The sequence below is a fragment of the Pteronotus mesoamericanus genome, unplaced genomic scaffold (assembly GCF_021234165.1).
Source record: "Pteronotus mesoamericanus isolate MK-2021 breed Mesoamerican mustached bat unplaced genomic scaffold, CSHL_Meso_final scaffold_31, whole genome shotgun sequence".
NCBI classification, from domain to species: Eukaryota; Metazoa; Chordata; class Mammalia; order Chiroptera; family Mormoopidae; genus Pteronotus; species Pteronotus mesoamericanus.
In genome coordinates this window covers 18,713,738-18,740,383 of record NW_026555312.1, presented here as the reverse complement: position 1 = coordinate 18,740,383, position 26,646 = coordinate 18,713,738, and the positions used below count along the sequence as shown (strand labels likewise).

Genomic DNA, 26,646 nt, shown 5'->3' with positions numbered 1-26,646 from the left:
AAGATGCTCTTCTTCCTTTCCTCAGATTCAAATTTTATTCCATTTTCAAGGCCAAGCAGGGTGCCTCTCTCCCATGATGCCTTCCCAGGCAGATATAATAATAGCTCCCTCCTTGGCACTCCCCGAGCAGAGCATGTTATCCATACATATCTAATGGTGCTTGTCACTTGTGGTTTGACTGTTTCAGTGCCTCTTACCTCAGCATTGTGGAGACAGAGCCCATTTCTTCTTCATTTGTATTTAAAGAGCAGGGCCTAGCACAATGCCTTAAATATAGCAGATCTTAAATAAATGTATTGATTGACTATATTAACAAACTAAAGGAAAGCTCAAGGCTTTTCTTAAGCAAGATGATGTGGAACTGGAAAGGACACTAAACAAAGTCTGTCTCTGTAGGATAAGGTTGGTTTCCAGGTTAAGTTAGCTTTAGGTTGAGTGGGACCCAAGGGATAAATGGGCAGAACTGTGTCTTATCAACCATGCATAGTAGCTTTGGGAGACAAGAAAGCCAAGAGACTGTTATATAAAGCTGAGAAATCAGAACCATGGAAGAATTATCACCTGCACCACTATTTCATGCCAACTACTATTTGAGACCAAGTAGGGCCACGAGATGGTTTCCTTTTCCCCAGTCTAGGGCCTGCATGTGACATGAACACCTGTGTTCTTCTCAGCTACAGCTAGAACATATGGGGGAGTTTTGCAAAAAGAGATCAAAATGAGTTGTGCTTTTTACCTTCATATCAGAAGGAAAATATAATAGAAAGGAATGGGAGTCAAGCTTCTCTCTAGTTGTGAGAATATGTGACAGGCCTGTGTTGTGGGAAGCTGTATAGCAGAGGCCATGCTGCATTGGGCCTTTAGCTCATTGAAAGGATTAGATCGGATGAGGGGAGCGATTGAGAACATCTGCTGGACTCAGGCAGAGCTGGATCTAAATCCTGGCTCTTCACTTACTAGCTGTGAGAACATGACCACGGGATCTGTCCATTCTAAGCCTATTTCTTCATTAGTAAAATAGCAGTAAAAATGCTTATAGGATTTTATGAGCATTAAATGAGAAAAAGCACATAAGTACTCAGCATGGAGTAGATAGGCCCTTAAGCCTTAGCTATTTTTAATACAACTGTTATCTAGGTTGACCTATTTTAACTTTGGACTTAAATTGTGGCCTAGGTAATTTAGATCAACCATCCTACTGAAGACAGCATAAGAGCATAAGAGAACGAGGAAACGACACTAAAAATCTTCTTAATAGCATCAAAGAGTTAAAAGATAGTAAAGAATTACCAGGTCAAAATTTGGAAGCAGAGAAGGAATTCATAGAGGTAAGCCCAAATTTTGAGGTTGCATTTTCCTTGAGAGCATTTGCTGATCTGCAACTGTTGTCTCAGATGCTACATGTGTTTTTTATACCTTTCTTGGACGAGGGAGAATATTGAACTGTAGGTAGTGGCTTACCGAGGTAGGGACCCTGATAACCACTCCCACTTTGGATTTGGACCTTAAAGGCTGCATGAAAAGTAACAATTAACTGGAAGTGAACCCACCCTTGTGTCCGCTGAGGCTAGGTTTTAAGTCATCAGGGTTGGCAAGAACGTCTTAAAGTCTGAAATTAGGATTGTGTGCGCCCTTGAAGCTGGCAGAAAGAAATAAAATTCTCTCTGGAAGTAGAGAACTTCACTGTAGGATTTCTTTAAATGATTTCTACAAGTATTTTTAAAAAATACAATGTCCAACACACAAAGTTAACCAGGAGTGCAGAGGATAAGACAGGAAAACGAGGCAACAGCTTATTCTTGCTTTCTTTTTCATATGATGAGGATGTTGTTTGTGTCTTAGTGATCACAGATCTCAGATCTCAAGGCTCTTTGTTTCGAAATGTTTCATGATTGAACCATGGGAGAAAACACAATTCAGTCATTCTTAAGTTCAAGTCAGATAGAAAGAAACGAATCTCCACAAATGCATAAAGTGTTCCTAGTGAGGTCTATGAGACAATGGGAATTTAAAATCAAAGCAGTAAATGACAAGAGACTTTGGCCCTTGATACCCAGCAGTAACTTTATTTGGGTTACTGTTTTACTTTGGTCACATCAGTGTTGCCATTGTCACAGTTATCACTATAACAGCCTAACACACTTCAGTGGAAAATCCCAGGAGAAAACGTGCTTTATAAGGCTTAGAGATGAAGATGTTTATCCAAGAGAAGGATGACGAGGTTCAAAACCCAGGGCACTTGACTGAGTTTCTCTTCAGACAAGGCTTTTTCAGAGGAAGATCACAAGCTGGGTTTAGGAGAACTTCAGCTTCTCAGTTGCATGCTGACAGTTCAGTGGAGTGCTGGGGGAAGTGGGAAGGGAGCAGGCTGTGCCATTCATGAAGGCAGATCCTCCTTGCCCACCAAAAATCCTGCAAAAGCCGATTAATAGGGTCTCAGGTCCCACCACAGTCTGCTGTGCCTTTTTCTGCTGCCAGCCCTACCACCCACTTACTTATCACAACTTCTCATCTCTCTCTTCCAACACTCATCTCTGTTTTGATTCTTTCCCTCTTTTTGATGCTATCAGCAACCCCAAGGAAGAACAAAGACAGTGAAAATGATATCTAGATAAAGCCTTGATAATTAACCAATGGAGTTACCCCGTGAATCGAGCAGAGCATGAATGTGTGTAACTAGCTCCTGGTGTTCTGCCCCAAGGCCTAGTCAAGAACTGGGCAACACAGGTGGTGCTCAGGAAATATAATACATAATTGATGACAAGTTAAAAAGTGCCACTGTGCCATAACAATTCCAATACAGATTTTATAACCTCACCATTAACAGTACTTAAGGTTGTCAGAATTCAAAAGCAGGCTTCACTGATTAGCAGTCATCAATTTGCATTTTTCTTGGTGTATGTGAAAAGTAAAATTAGATTTCTTCCTGTCTATCTTGAATTTCCCCAAACCCCCTGTTTTACTTATAATTTTATATTTTATTTGTTTTTATCTCTGGGTTTCATGCATTAACAAGAGTATTTAGACTTCTAAAACTGCCTGTTGGAAAGGGTTTATTTCACTTAAGTGCCCTTAAAAAGCATTAACAGAGCCACCAGAGTATTTATTAGATCTTATAATAACCTCTTTGTCTTCAAGTCCATGAACTGCGTAACCCTTTCCCTTTAAGGAAAAACCTAGGAAAAGAAACATTACTATTATCACTGCCTGCCCATTAGAACTTGGATCCAATTTTCAGAAACTGCAAAGTTACAGAAGTTTGTCTGTTTAAAATCCAAGATTACTAGTTGCTTTTCTATGGCCAGAAGAAAAGCCACATGTTGCCTACACTGGATTTATTAATTCTCTATAAACGCTCTCTGCCCAGCTTGGGTGCAGCAGTGAGCTCATTTATTTACTTGCATAGCAACAATATAATGAAAACTGGGTCTGGCCATAAAAAGCCACCTTCATGGGCCATGGCCATGGTTAACCCTTCCTAATGCTTATCTTGTGCTCATCCAGATTTTTCTCCCTATTTTTGGGAAGCAATGTACTCTCATTTAAAGACATTTTGATGTTTGATTTTATGTTAGAACTATACAGCCAGTCTCTTTTTCCAAATGAGGAAAAAGTCACAACTGAAAGCTCAGAAGTGGAACGGGGCTCTTGGGTCACTTTCATTTGACATAGCATTTGGGCGGTGAACCACTCACTGGAAACAGTGCCCTGATTGTTAAGGCCCTAGTACGTCTCCCCTGCTGCTCTCAGGAAGCTCTTTGTGTAGTGAGAGCTAAAGCAATATTTAGTTATGGAGTGACCAAGTGCCAAAGAGCAGCTAGAAGCATTTAATGTGAAAGAACACGATGGGAAATGATGTCTGGGTTCCTAAGTGCTTGAGGTCTTTCTCTGGACAAAGCTGAATACAGCCTGTGACAGTTGGGTATAGCAAAGCCATTATTTTTTGTTTTTTAATATCCCATTAATATCCCAAAATGTTTGAATGAAAACGAGAAAAGGCACAAGCATTTTTGTTCTTTTCATGTCCAAATAAATTCAACAGGACACTAAGCAGTAAATCTAGATTTTGAAATGGATTTTAGAGAGATGCCCACAGATGCTCTGAAGGGGAAGTAATTGTAGAAATAAGTCAAGGAATGAAAATTTCTGGACCAAAATGCCTATGGGTGTCATTCATTCCTTAAAGAGGAGACCTCCCATGGCTTAACTGAGAGAAAAGACACAGTGGCTGATGGAGCAAACTGATCATGTGGCAGAAATTGGTGCCAGTTCAGAAGGGGGCTGACCCAGGGCTGTCGCTTCAAGAGACATCAAGGGCCTCTGCCAAGCCAAGAGGATTAAATAGAGGAAAACGGGCAGAAAATAATGAGTTTCAGCACAAAGTACTTTCTTAGCTCTTGGTAACAAAGAAGGGATAAGAGTCCTCCTTATTACCCAGACCTGGTATGGGAGCAGGTCGGCAAATTCTCATTCTTCCTGGCTTAGCATATACTAACCCTCCACCTCCTGTTCCTGCCTGCTCTTTGCTTTCTACTGACAGGGTCCCATCTTCTAAAGGAGACTGTGGTTCTAGGTAGGAAGGTGGACTGGACCCTAAGGGTAGGGTAAGAAGGATTTGTTAACACTTAGGGGTCAACTGAAATTTATATTAACACCTGAGTCTTTTATTTAACAATCTTGAGGCCAGGTCCTTTCATTAAACTTTTCAAGCAACACTGGGACAGAAATCAGATAAGGATATTTGGGTCATAAAATTTTAGCAAAGACCATTAAAGATAATCCAGCCCTACTCCCCATTCCACAGTTGAGGGAACTAAAGGTCAGAAGGGTTATTCAGCTCTGTCATGACAGAGAAGGAAACAAGAACCTTCCAAGAGAAGGAACAAGCTGGATCCAATAGCAGCCCAGCAGAATGTCCTGTTGCCTATATTTGTAAGATACATTACACATTTTACTTTTCTAATTTTACAAATGAATACTCCCAAAGAAAATTGCTTCTTTACTTGAGAAGCAAAACTTAAAATCTGGGTACCTTATTTTTGGGGGTGCCCCTGTTATTGGCAAGTCCATTCTGGGAGATTTAACTTTATCTGGTTAAATGAAATTATCCATTTGAAGCAATTATTTAATAAGACTGTATTTCCAAAGGCAGAGAAACCTAATCTAGCAATGGTCTCAGCAATGTACCACGGACTTTACGTCAGTTTAATGACCTGCGCAGTACTTCCGGATCAGGCCCCGCCCCCATGAAACTGACCACTGCAGCTGGGAGGTGGCAATTCTACATTTATTCACTGAGCTTCTCTCAGCATCGAGGCTACTCAGCAATGAGGTAAGGATCTGAGGTAGGAGTCTTCTGGAGTGACTTTAATTTGTCCTGGCCAATAGGATGCTTTTTAGCACCCAGGAATCTGGTGATCTGGACCTGCTAATGAAGTATCTAAATATGCCCTTTTATTTTAGGGCTTGACAACACCAACCATAAACCAGGATGTAAAAATAATTAGTTTCAGAGCCAGATAGGCGTAGGCTGAAATATCAATCTTGCCTCTTAGTGGAGTTACATCCTTTAGCAAGTTTACTTTTCAGACCTCAGCTCCTACCCTGTAAAGTGAAAGCTGTGAGGAACACCTTCTGAGGCTGTTGAGAGGATTAGGTGAGATTATGGACATAATAGCCCTAACATGGAGCTGAAGCTCACAGGCACCTGTGAGTCAATGCCACTTTATTTATTTATCTTTTCAATGATTTATTATTATTTTTTTAATCCTCACCTGAGGATATGTTTATTGATTTGAGAGAGAACAAGAGTGAGAGGGAGAGAGAGAGAGAAAGATCAATTGGTTGCCTCCTATACACAGCCCAATAGGGTATCACATCTGCAGCCTAGGTACATGCGTTGATCCGGATTCAAACCTGCAGCCTTTTGGTGGATAGGACGACACTCCCAACAACTGAGCCATCTGGCCAGGATGAGTCAAATCCACTTTAAATCTAAAACTATCTTGAAAAATTAGTGAGTAACTTAATAAGGTGCTAAAGGTTACACAGTCAATTGCTGGTAAATTTGAAGACAAATCACTATTGTGATAAATAGCTGGTTTAAGCACACACTGTTTTAAGAAAACCAAATATTACAAAAATTATTCAAATAAATCAGATGTGATAATGCCATTGCTAAAGGAGTCTTTGCTTCAAAAACTGATTGACTCTGGGGTTCCTTGAAAGACAGGACTCCTTTGTACTCTTCAAATATTACTAGAGTCACAACTTTTGAGAAAGACACACCTCTCTAAAAGTGAACCTTGACAACTAGGTCTGTGGCACAACTATTGAGAATCCAGTGCATTTCTGATGGTATCTAGCTCTGCGTTTTGCACAATGTACTCAAACAAGTTCACTTTTAAAGATGTGTGCAACCAATATCAAGTTTGAATTTCATCCTCAAATCAAATAAGCAAATGTATTCTTTTCTTCTCCCTCACAAACACAGCATTAACTACTTAGCATGACATCATACTACACACAATATCTGATCATATTCACTCTGATAAGCACAGTCACTTAGCATGAAATCATTGAAAAAGAAAGGAAGGTTACCTCTGTTTGCTTTTGTGCGGTTTATAAGAAGTTACTACTGCACTTTTAGACATATTCATTATCTCTGTGCTTTATAACAAATTGCAACTGAGTTTGCAGGCCTTGGCACTGACCAAACAAAAAGGACCTTTGTTCATTTTTAAGGAGCTATTTCAGTTTGCTCATTCCACTGGCATGGGTCACTCTGCTGGGAAGAGATACTTCTCATTTTCAAAGTAAGCTCATCAAGTCCTGCCCTTGAATTGCTCAAGGTCTTCAAATTTTGTGTAAGATGTAAAATTTATCTTGAATCTCGAGAGTAGAGATTTTAGATGAAAGTTTACTTCTCTGCATAGCTCAAAAAGCCATGTGTTGAGAAAATTAATTCATTTAAATTAGGATGATTTTTATACAGAAATGTACAATTCTGGAACCATGGTTGTACTTTATAAGTGAAGAACCTACAGGTACCATCTGTCCTGTCTAACCCTGCTATTTTTGAGGCGGGGGGGGGTGTGTGTGTGTGTGTGTGTGTGTGTGTGTGTGTGTATCTGGGTATGTAAGGACGGAGCAAAAGAAAGTGAGGTAAAGTCAGAGTTTATCTCCTCTGGGCGATTTCATTTCCTCTAAATCTATTTTTACTGTTGGTAGACAGATCATACAGCTAATACATAGCAATTAGTTGGCCAGTAACTGAGTGTTGCTCTGGGCAACAAGATTTCACAATGTTTCAAATCCCAGTAAGGGAAGTCCTTTGTTCTTAAACATTGGCTCTGGGTGTGTGCATACGTGTCTCTCTGGGTGTGTAATTCACTGTGACTCAGTGTCTAAGAAGGTATAAACATTGTAGTTACTCTATTTCTGATTCTTATATTACCTTTCAAAAATGGGCCTAGAAGACCTGGCTAAAATCTTTGAATTTTTTCCTGCCAATATATGCCGTGTTCCATTTTGGAAGGTATGGAATGGTCTTTAAAGATGATGTAATGGGGCCAGTCTAGATAAATCTTAATACTACTTGAATTTCCTAAATTCCTGTAGCAGTGCCTTTCCTGAAGCAGCACGTGCCCCGGCCTAGCCCACCATACACATTATAATGGTAGGCCACTACTGTTTCAATGAGCCCATGAGCTCCCTTGAGATTAAGAGAAACGTACAATATATTTTGGGACCATAGGGGAGGGAGACAATGCTGGTGTGCAGACAGAGGCTTCACAGAAGAGATGAACATTAAAATGGTTTTAAAGTATGAATGGGAGTTCACAGGCAGAAATAGAGGAGGAAAGGCATTCTAGGTAAATAATCTCATACACAAAGGAAGCTCTGCTCCTCAGTGGAAAAAAATGTATTTTTCCTTTTTAGGTCACTAGAAGAGTTAACTAATCTTGCTGTCTAAACTGAGGAAAATGCATAAAAGTTAGGTCTTCAGACAAGCTAAACTTTGTATCAGTCATGCTTTGGATGTTCCTGTTTTGTGTATAGATACTTATGATTACAGAAAACAGATGGTGACATTCTCCAAGACCCTTCTGGGGGAAAACTACCATGTATAATATGACATATGTCATAACAGAATGTAATAAGCTGAACGATGGGATTTGAATAGTGTGTGACGGTGATCGGGTGATAAGAGCAGAACCATTTTTCAGTTTATTTAAAGGTCAACTCAAATTAAATGCTTCATTTCTCGCTTTGGCCTTGTTCATTTGCTCACTGGGTGTTATCTGTGTGCTGAGACTTTGTTATCAGCTTGGCCTATAGCAGTAAAGACACAGCCACAACCCCTGCCTGCCTCAATGGAGTATATAATTTAGCCCATACTCATCTTCAGAAGGACTCAAAGCAAATCTAATTCCACCAGTTAGTTAGAATAAAAGCAACATGTCCAAATGATAATCAGAGAAACACACGTAACTCCCCAGGAAGATCAAGCATGAAATGAATGAACTCAAGTGGCAGTTTTACTGATCTCTGAAACAGGGAAATGAGGTTATTTCAGAACTTTGTGGACCTTAGGCTTTTGGATGTTTGAGGGTTCCACTCCAAACCACACTACATATGAAGGAGAATTTCTGCTTTTAAAAAATCGAGAACATTAAAAAAAATACAATTCAGCTTTTCAAATTACTGGACTATGAGTAACTCAGTTAATTTAGAATTGCCTATGAGTTCTTGGCAATCACGTAACATATTTAGAAATCTTTTCAAAGTGAGAAAAATCTTCCTACAAATTGTTTTCAAATGTAATGAAATATTTATGAGCCCTATATGTAATAATGAGATTGACATGATATTGTTTCCTACACATTTGTCTGTTTATTAATTTTTATTTTGTAATTTTTGTGTTTCATATTTTGGAGCCAAATTTTTTTATTAAGCTCTCAAACATTCTCGTAGGCCCTGGGCATTCTGCCCGCAATGCCTAATGGATAAAACGGCCCTGCACACAAAACCCAGAATGAAAAAGACCGATGAAATTAAGTAAAGGTGTCAGTGTGTATGGTTTCCAGATAACTTTGGGAGTTCTTTTCCGCTCTGTGCAAAAGTCTTGCACAACCAGGGAGCCACATACTCAAAGGGAACAGCCTATGTGCTGGCACTGAAGTATCTGCATATTTGGTGCATACTGAGGAACACAAACAGGGCTGATGCCGTTCAAAATAAACTCTGAGACAGAAAAGAAGAACAGGGTGAAGGGGATAAATACTTTCAAGCCCCTGCTATGCTGAGCACTGTGCCAGATCCTTTCTATGTATTGTCTCATTTAAGTCTCACAACAACCCTATGATTATTCCCACTGTACAGATAAGAAAGCAAAGCCTAAGAAATTCAGTAATTTGCTGAGGAATAATAGCTATAAGGAAAGAGAACCAGGAGTCAGCCTAACCCCAAAGCCCACGTCCTTTACACAGCACTCGTGCTGTCCTCTTGGTTTGCAAAAGGATGGGGGTTCTATTATATGATTACCTTTCCCTAACTGCTGACTCAGTGAATGATGAATGTCTTTTGATTTAGTTGGGATGCAAGAAAGTGGGTAGAGGCTGGGGTTTCCCAGAGAGAAAAGCTGTAGTAATAGAAGGCAGAATTCATTCTTTTTCTTTCCCTTAGTGATTCATTAGTAGAAAAAACTGTGGTGGATAAAATTTCTGAAGCCAACCGTCTGTTTGCAACATCAAGGGAATCTTTAATCACGGAAAGTCCCGAATCACAATCAGATTGGAACATATCCAACCCCTACATGGCCGCTTCACAGTGTTTCTCAGAATCTAGTCCTGGACCACCTCCCCCAGAACTATCTAAGGAGTTTTATAAAATGCAGAATCCCAGGCCTGGGTTTAGAATCCCGGAAAGGCCTGGGGATATGCATTTCACTTCACCTTCCTTCCATCTCTGGGCAAGTCTTATGTACCCTAACATTTTAAAACCATATTTTATTGGTTCAGAACAAGATTCCACTGTCTCCTCTTTCTTCTTTAATAGCCTTTAAGGACCACAGAATGGCCTTAAACTACCAAGAATGTCTAGTTCTGGGTCTACCACCCTTTTATAGATGAGAGATTTAAAAAGAAAATGGGCAAGGGGCTATTTAGCTACAATGGGAACTCACTGCCCCCCCTCACCTGCAGGCTGATCCCCCTACTGCACTGGGATTAACTCTTGGGGCTTTGGCTTAAATCATTAGGATGATTCTCACCCACGGAACATATCTGAATTAGAAACTTACACTGAGGGAGATGTTGATAGAAGTTTTTAAAGCAGCTGCTGTTACCTAGAAGGTTAAAATCACCTCTTAGCAGTGAAGCCATCTCCACTAGGAAGGAAGGAAAGGAGGGAGAGAAGGAAGGAAAACAAAGAAGGAAAGAGAGAGGGAGAGAGAAGGAGAAACAAGAGGAGGTCAGGGAGGAGAAAGAGAAAGAAAGGAAGAAAGGGAGAGGAAAGGAAGAAGACAAACTCACTCCCATTGCAGGGTGAGGCAGTGTGTTCTAGTGAGTAGGACAGAGGTGGGCAGCCTAGAGAACCAGAGGCTCTAAGGTGACTTTCTAGGTGAGGTCAGGATATCCCACAGTACACTTGATGTTTGGTAGGTGTTCAGTAGGAAACACCTACCAAATGTTTCAGTAGGAAAGAGCCCAGACTGTTCCCTCTTGCCCTCCCCATTCTCACAAGCTACTACCTCAGGCCCCCACTGCTTGAAGCAGCTCAGGGATCCAGGCATTCTCTGCTCCTGAGCTCTGGTCAAGTCTCCAGGTCTGCTGGCATCCCCTGAGAGGGCTGGCAGAGGTCCTTTCCAGAAATTGGCTTCCTCCTACAGGAATCCCCTACCCACCTTTTGTTAAACACAGTATGTTCCACTAATTTTAGAATTTAAGAAAACAAACAAACATAACATTGAGTTCAAGCACCCAAGGGTAACCCTAGACCCCAACATCAATCCAAGGGAAGGTGTGGTCAGAGTTTTTCCCCTCTAACAGGATGGAGAGTCATAGAGCGAATCTGCAGTGTAGTGACAGCAAATAAGATGGGAAGAAGTCTGAGGTTTTAGGTTTTTCAGACTTGGAACTAAAAAGGTTGAGTCTAAAAAAGAAAACATGTTACCTTCCTGCCAAAATAAATTGCGATGAAAGTTCAGACCCCACCACCTTTCAGCCAAGCATTTCCTGTTCTGGTCTCTCCTGTCTGCCTCACACTAGCTCAGATGAAGGAAGAGCTATTTTTAAGATGCAAACAACGAGGACCAAGAATGAGAGAAGTTATTTATTTATAGTTACACCTTTCAACTGTTCTTTTTCTCCTCTGGAGACAGAGGTCTGGTTTGGCTTTCCCTTTGAACTTGAAATCGATGGGGAAATGACTTTCAAAGGTCATGGCCGGTCTATATAGGCAGACAGGAATCACTGGCTTGGGCAACTTAAGTCAGAAAGCTGTGTACCATTTCTTGAGGAATTCCTTCTAATGTGCACACACTTGGCTTAGGCACTCATGTGCTCTTTTTGCTAAAGCAAACTTTAGATATAAGAGGTGATTTGGTTTTGTTATTTAAGCAATCTAACAGTACATTCCCCACCCTCACTGTTTTTCAACATGGGATTCCATTATCATGCAAATAGATATTCCCTAATTTACATGGATTCATAAATTCAGACTTTGGATTGGATTTTCTTGAGGTACCCCACCTGTATGTGTGGTGTTCTAAGAGCCAACCAGCTCTTTCTGGCTTGGAGCTGCATCTTTTGTAATTCAGAGGTCTTTTCTTATTCCGTTAAATTGGCCCATTCTTAACACTAAATATTATGTCAGTGCTGCTGTTACTCCCACAAGCTCACTGACATTATTTTCTTCCCAGCATCTGACAGTACAGCGTTTGCTTCTGTCCCTCCACTACGATGAAAGCATCATGAAGACTTTATTCATCCTTTAACTTGTCACTGTATTACAAGTATATAATATACTAGATGCTTAAAATTCATTCAATTAACAAATTTCTATTTATCTCAAATTGTTATGGTGCTTGGAATTATACAGAGTGCCGAAGAGGTTGGTCCTTTCCTTTCATCATCTTCTTTTCTTTCTTTCTTTCTTTCTTTCTTTCTTTCTTTCTTTCTTTCTTTCTTTCTTTCTTTCTTTCTTTCTTTCTTTCTTTCTTTCTTTTCCTTCCTTCCTTCCTTCCTTCCTTCCTTCCCTCCCTCCCTCCCTCCCTCCCTCCCTCCCTCCTTTCTTTCTTTCTTTCTTTCTTTCTTTCTTTCTTTCTTTCTTTCTTTCTTTCTTTCTTTCTTTCTTTCTTTCTTTCTTTCTTAACAAGGTGTCTTCCTCAATATCTTAACTCCAGTGTTTTCATTCATTGGTTCAGGCATTAATGTAGAAATTACTTGAAGAATAAGAAGATGGCTCCTTTCTAAATATAAGTATCTACGTATTTTAAATGAGTCAAACTGTAAGCTTGCAACTCTGAAGAACAAGTTGGTTGGCATGACCCACTTCCAGCTTCCTCGCTTCCTCTACTTCTAGTAGGTTCTCTGTGCAGCCAGGCCAATGGGGTCGTGACTCAGCTTTTGGCAAAAGAAGGGCCCTTCCTGCTTGTACAAAATTTGGTGCCTTGTACCATTTAAGGAAGAAACAGAAAAGACTGGGAACTGTTTGAGTGTAGAACTTAGATCTGAAAGCAGATCTATCAGAAAGATGGAGAGAAACAACTTAATTATCCTGTATGACCTGTAATGGCACAGGAACTCATAATGGCTTTTGATCAACAGTAATTGGCACATAGTAGGAATTCAAGAAAGTTTTGCTGACCAATGAATGAAAAAACAATTGAGAAAAGAATGCTGAGTTAGGGTATTTAGATATACTTACTTCTTGGAAGACATACTTCTTAGAAGGCACAAGTTCTTATTTTGGGAATATTTCTATTGCTCTGAGTGCAAAGGAAAATAATAAGTTGGAACAAAAATTCAGTCTGCTGTTCACTCACCTTTTTACTAAAGTGGGGACCATTAGCTCCTCCAATGCCTCTTTGCACAGATGGTGGTACTTGATACACATCATGTTCCTGGGTACCATGGCCAGTGGGAACTTGATAAATTCCCTGATTTTGGTAGGAAGGTGGCACTTGGTAGATTGTGTCTCGAGGAGAACCCTGTGGGTTTGGCACTTGATAGAGCTTCTGTTGGCCAAAGGTCTGGTGAATCAGTCCAGGAGTAGGCTGGTCCTGACTGGAGGAGGTCTCCTGCATGGGGCCAATCAGAAGCTTCACTCTGTTGCCTGGGACAATGCCTTGCCGACCGTGTAAGGAACAGAGCCACCATCCTTCCAGTCCTCCTGTGTTCTGCTCTATGACAGTCAGGATGTCTCCCTTGCGAAAGGCCAGCTCCTCAGCACACTCTGGGACATTGTCATATAAGGCTCTTGCCATAAGATTCTAGGAAAGAATGAACAAAGGGAAATCATCTTAGAATATTAGCTTAGCCCCTTTAACACCTAAAACCCTTCCTCTATGGAGAGGCACACCTCTTGAAAGAAGAGAAGAATAAATGTAAATGATAGCCTGTAAGGAGAAAACCAGATGGTGCAGACAAAAGACAGATACATACATTCTGCGTCTGCCACCAATGACATCAGACTGCCTCCTTGGAAAAGCTCAGAACACCACAAGAGATCTTTCCTCTAGCAGTAGATGCTGTGCCAAGGAATTATGAGTAGCACTGTTAAAGAGTCAGAGAAAAGTTCAATATACAAAACATTTTTCTTCCTTTCTTAAAGCCAGCTTAAGGAATAAAATATTCCAAGATACTCACATGTACTACAACTGACATTTCTCATTTTTTTTCACAAAGAGTTAAAGAAGATCCTTCATCGCAAACAGTACAAATGGCATTTACATTTGGTGTTAAAATGGAATCAACAGTACACTTATATATGCCTTGGCAGTGCTTAAAAATTTTTATTCTCAGTTGATCACAAGGTCCTTGGATACAGGGTGAATCTCCAAGCAAGCGTATTTTCCATGTTCATCGAATATGGAGCATAGTGTGATGAGAGTCTGTATATCCAGATTTGATGGCAGGGAGCTACAAAGAGTTTCTCACACATAGGTGCCATCTCTGTCTCTGCTGGTCTTTTATTCATACCTTTCCTGAAGGCCCCTCCTCATCCTGCCACTATTTCCTACTACTTGAGTCTTGCCATTCGCATCAGAAAGGCCGTGCCTTCCCCTTCCAGAGGCCCAAAACACTTTCTCTCTTTGTATGAAGGCCTGTCTGGTACATTCAGTACTAAGCAGACAGCCAAAGTAGGCATTCAGCAGAGAGTGGGCAGGCAGTATGTGCTGACATTCTTGGAAGCCTTTCAAAGGCTCCAAAGATTTCGTTTCTTGGCGTTAGTAATGTTTCGCAGCATGATGGCAGCCATCACCACATGCCTGTTCCTTCCCAGCACACAGAGAAGTCAGGGAACGTTGTAAATTTACCACAAGCACTCGGAAAACTAAAAGCCATCTCTCCAGAGCTGCACTAAAATGTCTGGATGCACTACTCGAAGTTATTGCCATCACGATCATTTGTGGGAGAAGGGGTTGCCGATTGGATGGAGCATGTTTGTGACTACAGAAGAGTGGAAATTTGGGGTTGTCGTTGTTTGGACTTCTGCACCCTCTTTTTTCTTCTCTAGAAATGTGGACTTCATCTTTGAGCTTCATGCTTTGCATTCCTTCGTAACTGACATACATTAATCATCTCTCTCTGTACTATGCCCTGTAACCACAGGTCTTGTTCTTAGTGCTGGTTCTCCGCTATGGAGTAGTTGTACTCTGTAAGAGGTCTCCCCTCTAGTCAGTGGTTGGGAAGGGCCCCTACTTAACCAAATTCCTCTCAGTCAATGCAACTACTTAAACTAAGGAAAGGAAATAAAGCCATAGAAGTCAGTACCCAGGAAGCCTGCTGATGCTCTCTAAGGATAAGGTTAAAGTCTTTGTTCTTGAAAGTTTTGAGTTCCAGGACGTCGATGTAGCCAGGTGAGCAGTACAGGAAGCCAAAGGGAAGCTGAGGGTGTGTATTCCAGGTGAACATTTTACTTAGTATTTATACTCTAGGAAGCTTTGGATTCCTTTGAACAATTAAAAGTTCACATACAGAAAGGTAAAATCATGCATCATTCTGTTTTGCTTTGAGGAACCATTTAAGAATGTGGCACAATCCTAAAATCTCCATTTCTCTTCTTTCATCTTTTGGATGTTCTGTGATTTAAAATAAAAGTCATACTTTACAGAAAACAGGATTCCGGTCCTGTGTACCAAAATGATTTGAAGGAAATTACTCCCCCAGAGTATATTAAGATTATAGAACAGGGAGAGAGCTGACCTCTGCTCCCCATGCCCTGTCTCTGTTCCTTTTTCCAGGGCCCATTTAACAATTGGGGATGGCTGGTAAGGAAGCCCCAAGATGAAATCAGAAGGGATAAATAGTAGGGGCCAGTTCTACAGGAACTATGGTGGATGGTTCTCCACCTGGACTTCAAAGCGAAGAAAGAAAATAAACAGAAAACACTAGAAAGATAAAGGACTACAGACCTAATCAGCATAAATAAGTTGAGGCTTTTGGAGCTGGGCCACTGCCAGGGAACTCCATGGAGCACTGACGTAGAGCGCTGGACCATGCTTGATTAGAGGCGGAGAGAAGTCCCTGTGTGAGCACTGTTCTGGATGTTCTTTGCCTGCTGTCCCAGTGGCCTTCCCCCCACCTGGTAAGCAGAATGTTAGTGTGTCTAGATGTGCTTCAAGAGTTTCTTCTTTGGGAATACTTTCAGAGCCCATTGTCCTTGCTAATGGAGCCACTGTGAGTAAATTCTCCTGACTAGTTGTACGTGATTTCCCAGCAGTCCTCTCTACTGCCTACAGAGATCAGGATTTAGAAAGAAAGTTTGTCATGGCTGTTAGTGCCAGGCACCCAGTGCTAGCTTGACACCTCCTACACTGACAGATATTCTTAGTCTTGGCTGAACGGGAGTGAGTTATTTAATATGTGTGCAAGTTACAGGGGGCCAATGTCTATACCCAGCCACTCTCCCAAACAGAAGATTCCAGCTCCAGAGACCTTTAGATACACTTGGACCCAACCTCCCCATTTTACAGACAAAAAAAACAGGTTAGGGGGGCACATTTTATCATTTGACCAAGGCCACACTGTTGGTGTCAGAGACGTGAATAGAATTCTGGTCTCTCGGGTCAATTCTCTTTCCACCTTAGCTCTACTATACAGTGTTCTCCGAACTTGGCTCAATTCCATTATATTTCATTCAGTAAAGTTCTAAAGATGACCAATTCTTCTTGTCATGTCTATAAAATAAATAGATTCTTGGGGTTTGGTGTCCTAACTGTGCAACTTGGGCAGAATACCTCTCCCCCTTGTGCCTTAACTTCCTCAACTATAAAATGAGAATGTGGATAATAACACTTACTTCATAGGTCTGCTGTAAAAATTAAATGAGTTAATTCAAGTCAAGTACTCTAACACTGCCAGAGACTTAGGAAGTTACTATGACTATTTATTTAATTTGCTGGATGGCACTTTGGCCTTAGGCTCCTACCCTGTTCGCCTCCTCTCAGTTCTCAATCAAGGGTTTGTCTTATTCTAATGATGCTATCATATTTATTTAATATATATCTGCTATTTCCATTGCTTACAGTTTCACTTAGGAGAATTGTCTCTTAAAACAATATTGCCTTGAATTAATAATGAGTTCTAGACATTGCAACCTCTTGTCAAGTATCTGCCTACACACAGCAGTAATAAAACTACTGGTTGCACTCAAGAGACCTTCTGGGGCAAAATACCAATACTAATCCTAATGATATTACTGGGTAAATTTTAAAAAATATTATTAGATTCCAGCAGAGTATAATACATCAAAAAGTAGGGAAAAACATGGGCTTGGCTCTTGAAAATACTTAGTGTGTTGGGGCAGGAGTTCAGTAAGATGGTAACAGCAAAATTAACTTTAGCTAGAACACAAATGACCTCATTAAAAAGAACATATGCACTTCATAAGTCAGCAAATTAAGAGTTAATGCCTCTGCCTAAGAGAAGGTGGAGGAACCCTCTCCAGTGCAAAGGTATGATTCCTTAAGGCCACAGAGTCAGAAGGTGATTATCTGAATATCTTAGAAAAAGCCAGGAAAGGCAGATCTACTCTTTCTCGCCGCCCCCCCCACCTGCATATGTATCTCCATGGCAGGAAAGGTCAACACAGAAACAAACCTAGGAGAGATAAGAGAGCTATGTAATTCTATATCCAGTTGAATGGTTTGCCTTCAGAGATTGGCAGTTAGAAATGCAGCTTGAGCTTGGCAAAGTACCAAACAGTTGGCACAGAACCTAAAAGACAGAGGAACTTTAAACACTTACAGTCAAACTCTTTCACTTTACAAAGGAGAAAAATGAGGCTCAAGAAGTTAATGATTTGCCAAAGTCACCTGGCAAGAAGGTCATAGAGTGGGGACAAAAATTCAGGCGTCCTGAATTAGAACTGTATTTAATAAAGTCAAATACATATGCTACAAAAGTTGTGGTTCTAATCAGGATTGGAAATTGACCTGTAGGGTCATAAATCCTATTTGAGCCAAATATATGGTGATGGAAGATGATTGGACTTTGGGCAGTGGGCGCACAGTTCAATATACAGCTCATGTATCATAGAAATGTACACTTGAAACCTGTATGACCATATGAACCAATGTCACCCCAATAAATTTAATTTTAAAAATCCTAATCGAAGGAAACTTAGTTGTAGCAGCCTCTAACATGGATCCCCATCCTGATCTTTCTCGAAACTATTCTGGCTTCCATGTTACCACTTACCAATTCTCTCTCTTCTCTTGTTCTCATGGCTACTCATCTTCCTTCTTGTTCATAGACTAAAAAAAGTTTGGGGGGCTCATTCCTTAAGTGATCATATTCCAAAGGGATCTCTCCTTTGCACTTGTCTCTTGCCTATATGCTTGCTCTCTACAGGAAGTCACATCCATGGTATTGGTATCTAAACACTGATAACACTCAGATCCACAGCTCCAGCCTAGATACTTCTTCTGAACTACAATCCCACAGTTTCCAGTTGTCTAATGGGTTTCTTTATCTCAAAATTAACAAGTGCAAAAATCCCTTTCTCCTGCTCTACTTTTCTTTGTTAACAGTGTGCATACCACTGCCAAGAGAGTGGCCTCAGAGGTTTTTGGAGTCTTTTCACAACCTGAAACACAATCAGTTTGGACCTTGTTTTCCTTCTCACTGCCACTACTAGTTCAGGCCCTCAGCAACTTTTGGGGGAGGGGATGGCATTGGCTTCCCAACTGGTTTTCCTGCATTTAATCTCTTCCACATAAATAGAAGAGTTATCTTTCCAAAACCTATTTAATTGTGTCTCTTCCCAGTTTTCTGTTATAGTTATAGTATTTCTTACAGTATAACTTGTATTATCCCATTCAAGATTGGAAACTCCTTAAGTTCAGGGAGGCCATCATATTCCTTTGGCATTTTCAGAACTCTGTAGCCCAGTGTCTGAAACAAAACATGTACTCATTAAATGTTTGCTAACTTGGAGGGGGTTCTGGATTCCGATTTCCTGGCTATCTACAGGGAGGGCAAAATTCTTTTCTGGAGACAACAGCATAATATTTTGTCAAAATTTTCAGATGGGCATGGGAAGATAAACTAATGGAACCAGAAAGATAAATGGTGTGTCCAAGTCACCAAGCTTCACAGCCAGAGAATATGGGAGACAGCAAGCAGGAAATTGCCCACCCCTCCCTATTAAAACAGCATAATGAAGTTGATGGGAAGCCTGAATCTAGTGTCCACAACCACCGAGGAAACAGGAAAGCCAAGAGGAACTGACCTCCCCAGCCAGATTAAATACAATGTTTTCTGTAAGAGCCTTTCTCCCTTCAATGTAGCAAACCACATCTGGCAGCAGGTGACTGCACACATTCATACTTTGCCAGAACATTGGGTTTCTGCTGTTCTTGGTTTCCAAACTCTGCCTGAGGAGTGGGAAGAAAATACTGTACAACTAGCCAGAACAGCGGGTAGGTCACATGATAACTCCCACATCATTCCCCACTCTTCCCTGCCTTTTTCCCCCCACTGCTAACAAAATGTCAAGAAAGCTTATTACTCCTACTGCCAGGGAAACTATCTGCTATTCCAAATACAGAAAAGTGTGGCTTATAATTTCCATGACCATCTATTCTGTTCTTTGAAGAGAAATTAGACACAATGGGTAGTGTGTCACTCCGTTAGGACTGATAGCATCACCAGTGGCCCAACTTCCTCTTATTATTTTTACTTTATTCTATATTTATCATACAAGAGCTCCCACCACAGCCTCAGGGCTGCCACATTCTCAACAATATGACTTTTCCTGTACCCAACCCACCAGACTTTAGCCTTGGGATCTGGCTTGGGATCTGACACACACACAGAGGTACGCACATACTTTGGGCAGGGCAGACCGTGAGAAAGAGACACAGTACAGAAGGAAATGGCCATTGTCAAGGAAATCAGTCCTAAAGGAAGTGGCTAAACGATGAGCATCAAGGTCAGTCTGGGGACACAGAGGAAGAGAAAGGCTTGTGTGCTTTAGTGCCTACTGACAAAAATCAGATTCTGTCTGAGGGTTATCAGACCACTTTGGCTTTTGCCCACCATCATCTTCAGGATATAGGGGGATGTGGGATTTCCCAGAAGAAGGGAATAGCGATAGTGAGAAAACATGCATATCTATAAGAGTCTGGATTTCACTTCTTGGAATACTTTGTTTTACACATGGGTTTTTTCATTGGATGATCTGCAACATTGAATTAACAATCTTCCTACAATTGTTAACTAGTAGACACCAAGCTTTCAAGTTCAGCAGTTACAAGACATGATACATAGCACATCCAAATTTATTTTTCTCAGCAATACTCTTTAATTGCAGTCTGACACACTTTTCATCATGTGATCTGAACTAGTCACAGAAAGGCGGCAGCAGGATCCGTGTAGGCCCCAGTAGTCCCTTGTCATGCTGCTGATCACATGAGGAGTGTCCAATATGTGCCACCAAAGATTGCCCTTGCCCCTAGGCCACATTTCAGCCAATTTTTAAAAAATTTTCTGGAAAGTACTTCTAAACTCCTATGATAGTTACAAAGCTTGAATGAGTATCTTGGACCCTCTCTGATTCTTCATGTCATTTATTCTGCCACAAGTCCTTAAGTTTTCTTAGCTTTTCCAGCCTCGTGAACGTTTAGCCATAGCATTCTCTTTGTGCAGTTTGGAGGGGGTGATGCATAAAGAATGTGACACTAAACACTTGCCTTCCAAAGGTACTCTTTGACATCCAGCAGTCCCCACGTGCACTGCCGGGGTGTGCCCTGTGTGTGGTGGTGCTGAAGGCTCCCAGGTTTGGGAATCTTAATGTCTCCTCCATATTGACCTATTTCTATCCAATGAGGGGATCATTCATAACTTAGCATTAGTTTGGTGGTTCATGTGCCCAAGTGGCACTACTTAACAGTTGGTGAGAACATCTGATGCTGTTTGTAAATTTAGGTATTTGGATCTCAGAAAAAAATTTCTATCTGACCAGATTTGGTAACATGATATGGACAACAGAGATGTGAGATTAAAAAATAAAAAAGTGTTTCCTCAAATGCTAGGTTCCTCTCCTTTCCTGCACTAGAACTAATGTCAACTAATGTCATTTATTCTCCCTTGACTTAAGGTTGATATGGGACAGAAACATTCATAGGGTGGGTTTTGTTTACAATGAAGCCAACAAAAGCCTAGAGCAAATTCTGTTTCATATTAAACAATTACAAATGGTTTGGTAGGTAGGTGTGCATGTACAAGTGTATGTGTGTGACTTCATTGTCCCCTTCTCTTATTTCTTGGCTAGTCTTCGAGGATGAATCTGAATGCTGACAGTATTGGAGAAAAATAAATGAGCTTTTTCCTTACAAGTCTGATGATCATAAATAATACATGTGTCTTTAAGAGCTAAGTGTTCCATTCTTGTGTGGTCTTTGAGATTGAGCTAAGCAACTCCTGAAGGACTTAAAGAAGGTGGAAGGGCACAAAGGTTTCTGTGGGTATCAGAACCAGAGGTCACCCATACCTTGATCAGATTCAACTAGACTAGAATTTCAGACTAAGAAGGGATCCGAGAGGTCATTTTAACCCAATCTTCTTGTTTTATAACCCAGAGAATCGCCTATTATATTAGCAGTAGAGCCAGAAATAGCATCTGGTTCTCCTCTTAATCTAGGATTTTTTTCCACTAGACCAGGATGTACTTCCTGAGAGCCTTCTCCATCTCAGAATTTAGCACTGCTGCTATTAAGCCTTGGAATTTATAAGCATTTGTCCCACATTGCCTGGTTTTGATAGATTTAAGTATAGTGTATTGGCAAAGGATCAAAAACATGGGGCAGGCACAAACTCTTTTCAGGGTTCTGTCCCTAGATAAATCTGACAGGCGCCATATAATGATGAAGGCCTGACACCCACTCACCCAAAAGATAGGTTTTATTAACAATAAAACAACCATCTGGATTTCAGCCAACATTACAGTGTTGGCACTGGATCACATCTATCTGCCTGTCTAGACAGATCCCTCCAACATCCAGGTACTTAGAGAAGCAAAATGAGAATTGTTATAAAGGAATAGGAGACTCCATTCCATTATATTACAGTATATGTCCAAAAACGACATCACTTCTCAAAAGTCAAACACACAAGTTATAACATCTAATAAAATAGTTGCACCAAGGGTAGCCCCCAAGGTCTGAGTTATATCTAAACACAATACGATATAATACCAATATCTAAAATACAATACCAATACAAATACATACACATCCTGGCAACCTCGCCTGCCTCCTAGCCCAACCCAGCTGATGTAACTTGGATGCCAAAACTCAGTGGAACTCTTTTGGAGATCCCTTGACTAGGTTTGGTGCCTGATTGCTATTACCCCACTTAATTTGTGAGGTCCTCAAAGAATTCTAAGAACTGGATCCGTACATTTGACTGACGGGGTGTGTGCAATTGCATGTTGTCACCATTGTAACATCAGAGAAAGAACCATTAGATGCTGCAGCTTCTCAGCTAGAAGAGAGAGAATGATGGCAGGGGCAAAAGGAATAGAAGGAAATCTCCAAGTGAAATTGCTCAATGGCTAGGTGTATAGATAAGCTTCAACATGTAGACATTACCCATCAGTTTATGAGGATAAAATAGCTTTCTTTAAGGCCCATTGCTAAATGCATTATAGACTGTATGTACCAGACTGTCTATGGCAACCTTAATTCTCTTAAGTATGTCTTCCTCTGGCCTGCTGGTTTTACATGCGACCTGAGGGAGACCCGCTGCTTCTTAGTATTTTGTGGTATTTGCTTGAACAAATTGGTGCTAAGCATACAAGGGGAAGTTTCCTTTTGGTTAGGGCCTGTTACACTAAGCTCAACTTTGGTAAGGATAAAATTATGGCAAACAGCTTTATGTTTATAGTTTTGTGCTTCTATCACAACAAACAAACGAAAGTAAGGCAATTGTTTTTAAGCAGAAGGAAGTAGGGGTGTTTAGACTAGTGATTCTTAACTAGATTCTTAACTAGAAGGGATTTTGTCCCCACCAGGCAACATTTGGCAATGTCATGAGACATTTTTGGTTACCAATGTGTGTATGTGTGTTCCTGGTAGCTAGTGGGTAGAGGCCAGGGATGCTGGCACACATTCTGCAATGCAGAGGACAGCCCCCCACAACAAACACTTATCCAGCCCTAAATGTTATTAGTGTCAATGTTGAGAAACCCTGAATAAGAGGATGGACACTAAACTGAATTAACAGAGTCTAGTCTCAGTCCTTATACTGGAAGGTTAATGACAATGAAATCATGTTAGCTTTTGTGCCTTTGTTTGCCATCTACAAAATGGGGATAATGCACATATGTGTGCTTCATAATGACATTATGAGGAGTCATGAAATTATATATGCAAAATTCTCTGATTTCTTCATAAGAAAGGGTCTCTATAAAATCACAGCCCACTTATTACCGCACTATTATGAGCTCATAAAATTGTGTCTTAAGAACTGTACTCCACCCCCTCAAAAAAAATTCCTCCAGGAAAAGAAAATAAACCAGAAATGATCTCATCATGATTACACCTGCCACACCAAAAAACAGACACAGTTCAGAGAAACTAAATTCTTTCCCTCCAGCAATGAAGTAAGCTGTGTCTGTAATTAAGATCTTAATAAGGGAGGCAGGAGGCTTGGGCAGATGCTGCAGGCTATGAGGCAGAGAGCTACCACGCCAGGTTCAAAACAAGAACAACTGAAATACAATCCCCTGCTGCTTAACACTCTCAGGTGTTCTCTGCACAAGTGCACAGGGCAAGATAGGTTTTCTGTCATTTCTAAAGATGCCTATTTCTCCAAGAAAAAAGAAAAGGACCACCTTTTTACTTACAACTAAATGTTATTTATGACTCTAAGTGAAAAAATTTGCCTGCATACACTTTTTAAAAAAAAGCTTCTTAGATAATTTCCTGTCAAGAGTCTGACATAAGGGAAAAGGGATAACGCTTTCGACAGTTGACTGATCACTGGGGCAGCTCATGTTGACTGTCTAGAGTGACCATGTGTTCCTGAACTTTCCAAGACAGTCCCAGTTTCAAATATCCTTCCCATTGTCAGACCATATGTCCCATTTTGGGTTTTTTCTAAACATAGATACATATCCACAGAAATTACATATGCATATATTTTAAACTAGAAATATAAGATAGGCATTCAAGTATATGTCTTGTTCATGGGTCTGCCTTGGTTGAATTTAGAATTTGAGAAAACAAAGATAGGTACAGATAATAGTCTCTGATTCAGTCAATGGACATGTTCTCTAAATGATAAGATGATCTTTACAAGGAAATGAGATATATTCCAAAGGCGTCTGGGCCTCTATGAGACTGTCTAGAATTCTAGCTTCACAGTGAATGGGGTTATTAAAAGAAAGAATGCTGTTGGACTAACTGTATTTCTATTGTTGTCTTCCCTGACCCCCAATTAAGGGTGTGCTCATCCCACTTAGCTCTGAGTGAAGAAGGGTGGAGAAACAAAGAAGAACATGAACGTTCTATTCCAAGGGATCACTCAAGGGAAAGAGGACCTTATAATGCTGCTATGCCAATACTGTTGTGATAGAAACTGAAATCCTGCTGGCCCAGTAACCCATTTCCTGCCAAACTCTAAGTCATATCCCAAAAGATTAGTAACACACCCCTGCCAAAACAAACAAACAAACAAACAAAATAAAAACCTCATTGACAGGTTACTAACAAGTACTGTTAGATCCTGAAAACTGAACACCAAGAAGGCTGGAGTGTCTGGAAGTCCACTTTACCACCTTCCCAATGTGTTGGCCTTGCTTGATATGGATACTGGGGGTTGAGGGCTGGGAACCTGGGATAGCCAAACTCATTCTTTCAGTAGAGTGCAGTGCCTGGGGACAGAAAAACCCACAGGAGTCACCCACATCTCCTGGGGGGTGAAGTGCTAAGTTAGAGGCAAAAAACTGACTACAACAAATCAATGAAATTAGGGCTAATTCATATAAGAGATAGCACAGGGTTTCCACATAACTAAAAGAAATTAGGAAAAATTAATGATATCATGCTGTCTAAATATATATTGCTCTAATAAATAAAAATATCTGGTTCAAATCTTAACCTTATATGCCTTTTGGTTGCAGCAACTTTCTGTTAAGTTTCACAAATAATCCTCTCCCTACACACATGAAGAGTAAAGAAAGGAATTAAATTCAAAAGGAGCTATCAAATATTTTTGTGCAATGCTTGCACTTTTACATATTCATGGTTGCTCAATCTTTATTTCTGGAAAGCATAAACACTGACATTCAACATAAGGAACCTTTTTGGTAACATCTTATAGCTATCACCTCGACATACTAGAAATATCAACGTATATGCTCATTTGCAGCATATACAGCAAGATTTGCAAAGAAATAAGACACCTCCAAATCAACGGGCCCAGCCTTTGAACAAGGATAATGAACCACCTAGTTAAATACTATTTAGCACCATTAATGGTTGGGGAGGTGGGTGGGGGAAAGGAACTAGCTCTTTTTAAAGAATAAACTGGTAATTACTAGTCCATGGTGAGGCCCAGGCATATATTGAAAACATTCCGCTGGCAAGTTTAATATCTCCATAATCATCTTCTCTACCCCTACCTTAACCACAAAAAAATCACTGTCATATGCCATCACTACTCACATTTTCTAGAGTACCACCTATTCCACCTTAAAGTGCAGGCCTCAATTCACCTAGATCACATTGTCTCCTAAAACTACATTCTAAAAAAAAAATCACTCTTTGCAGTGGAGGGTGGGAAAGGTCGCCAGCATGACCATTTATCTTGAAATGAAGATTCCGCAGGAAGATGGTCTTGCAGCTAGGCTGTAATGTTCCCCAGGCTGCAGAGTCCTCACTTACTAGTGAGAGTTACTGCAGAGAGATGACTGGAATGTTCAAGGTAAATAAGATGGGGGTGGGAGGGTTGATAACTGAGTATAAACAGCTTTTTGGGGGGAGGGGTCCCCTTTCCAAGCTCATAGTCTCTGCAATAACCCATTGCCTAGGAAACCAGCAGCTATTCCATGGCATTTTAAGTTGGAAATGTAGTATTTCTTCCCAGTGGCACTGTTTTGTTTACCTTGGCAAGAAGTCTTGATAATTAAGTCTATATGTTACTGTGGAGTAATGTCATGGTCCCAGTGGCTGGCATTTGAAAACAATTTGTTTGGTTTTCTTTCTAACCCTAAAGTAATCTAAAAATAGGTAACCAAGACCTCTTACTTTTCATCTACTTACACTGACTGCAATAAGATAATGGGGGTACAGGGTCCAGCACAAATAATGCCCTTTTTTTATTACAAAATCTTTTATTACAAAATCATAAGCATGTAATTCTGTAACATAAAAATATCACACTCAAACACACCATATGCCATTTTAGGTGAAATTTCAAATTAAAACTATAAATTATTACACTCATAGTATTACCCTACCAACCACACTCATGCAGGGGCTATTCCTGCCAGACCCTGTAGTTTACCCTGAACTTCTGTACCCAGCAACTCACCACCTTTGCATTTCATCTTTGATTTTTTTAATTGACGATTTTTTCTGCATTTATTATATATATACTTATAATGCATCATAATAGGTACAATTCAAAATGTCTACTATGTGCTAAAAGCTGAAAAAGATGTTCATATTTTATTTCCTTACAACTATCTGGTAAGACAGGTACTTAATAAATCCCATTTTTATCAATCAGGAAACAGAGGCCTGAAGTAGCTTGCTTATATACTATTAGAAACTAAGCAAAGTGGTATTTGAATCTAAGCCCATGTTCTTCCCATTATGCCATACAGCACTAAGACACTTTTAACAGTTATTTGTGTAAGTATTTTATGTAACTCAACATTCAATCCAATGTTTGTTGAGTATGTACTATC

At 40.4% G+C, this 26,646-nt stretch overlaps 1 protein-coding gene across 3 annotated transcripts in view; it reads right to left on the bottom strand.

The window, feature by feature from the left end:
• NEDD9 (neural precursor cell expressed, developmentally down-regulated 9) overlaps positions 1-26,646 on the bottom strand; it is a 117,179-nt gene that overhangs the window by 12,758 nt on the left and 77,775 nt on the right. For 2 of the 3 annotated variants that reach the window (XM_054591897.1, XM_054591896.1), the window contains exon 2: positions 13,049-13,495. In XM_054591897.1, the coding sequence (XP_054447872.1) occupies positions 13,049-13,495 (447 nt within the window). Of the gene's footprint in view, positions 1-13,048; positions 13,496-15,640; positions 15,678-26,646 lie in introns of those variants that run through there. The other variant, XM_054591898.1, reaches the window with a different exon arrangement.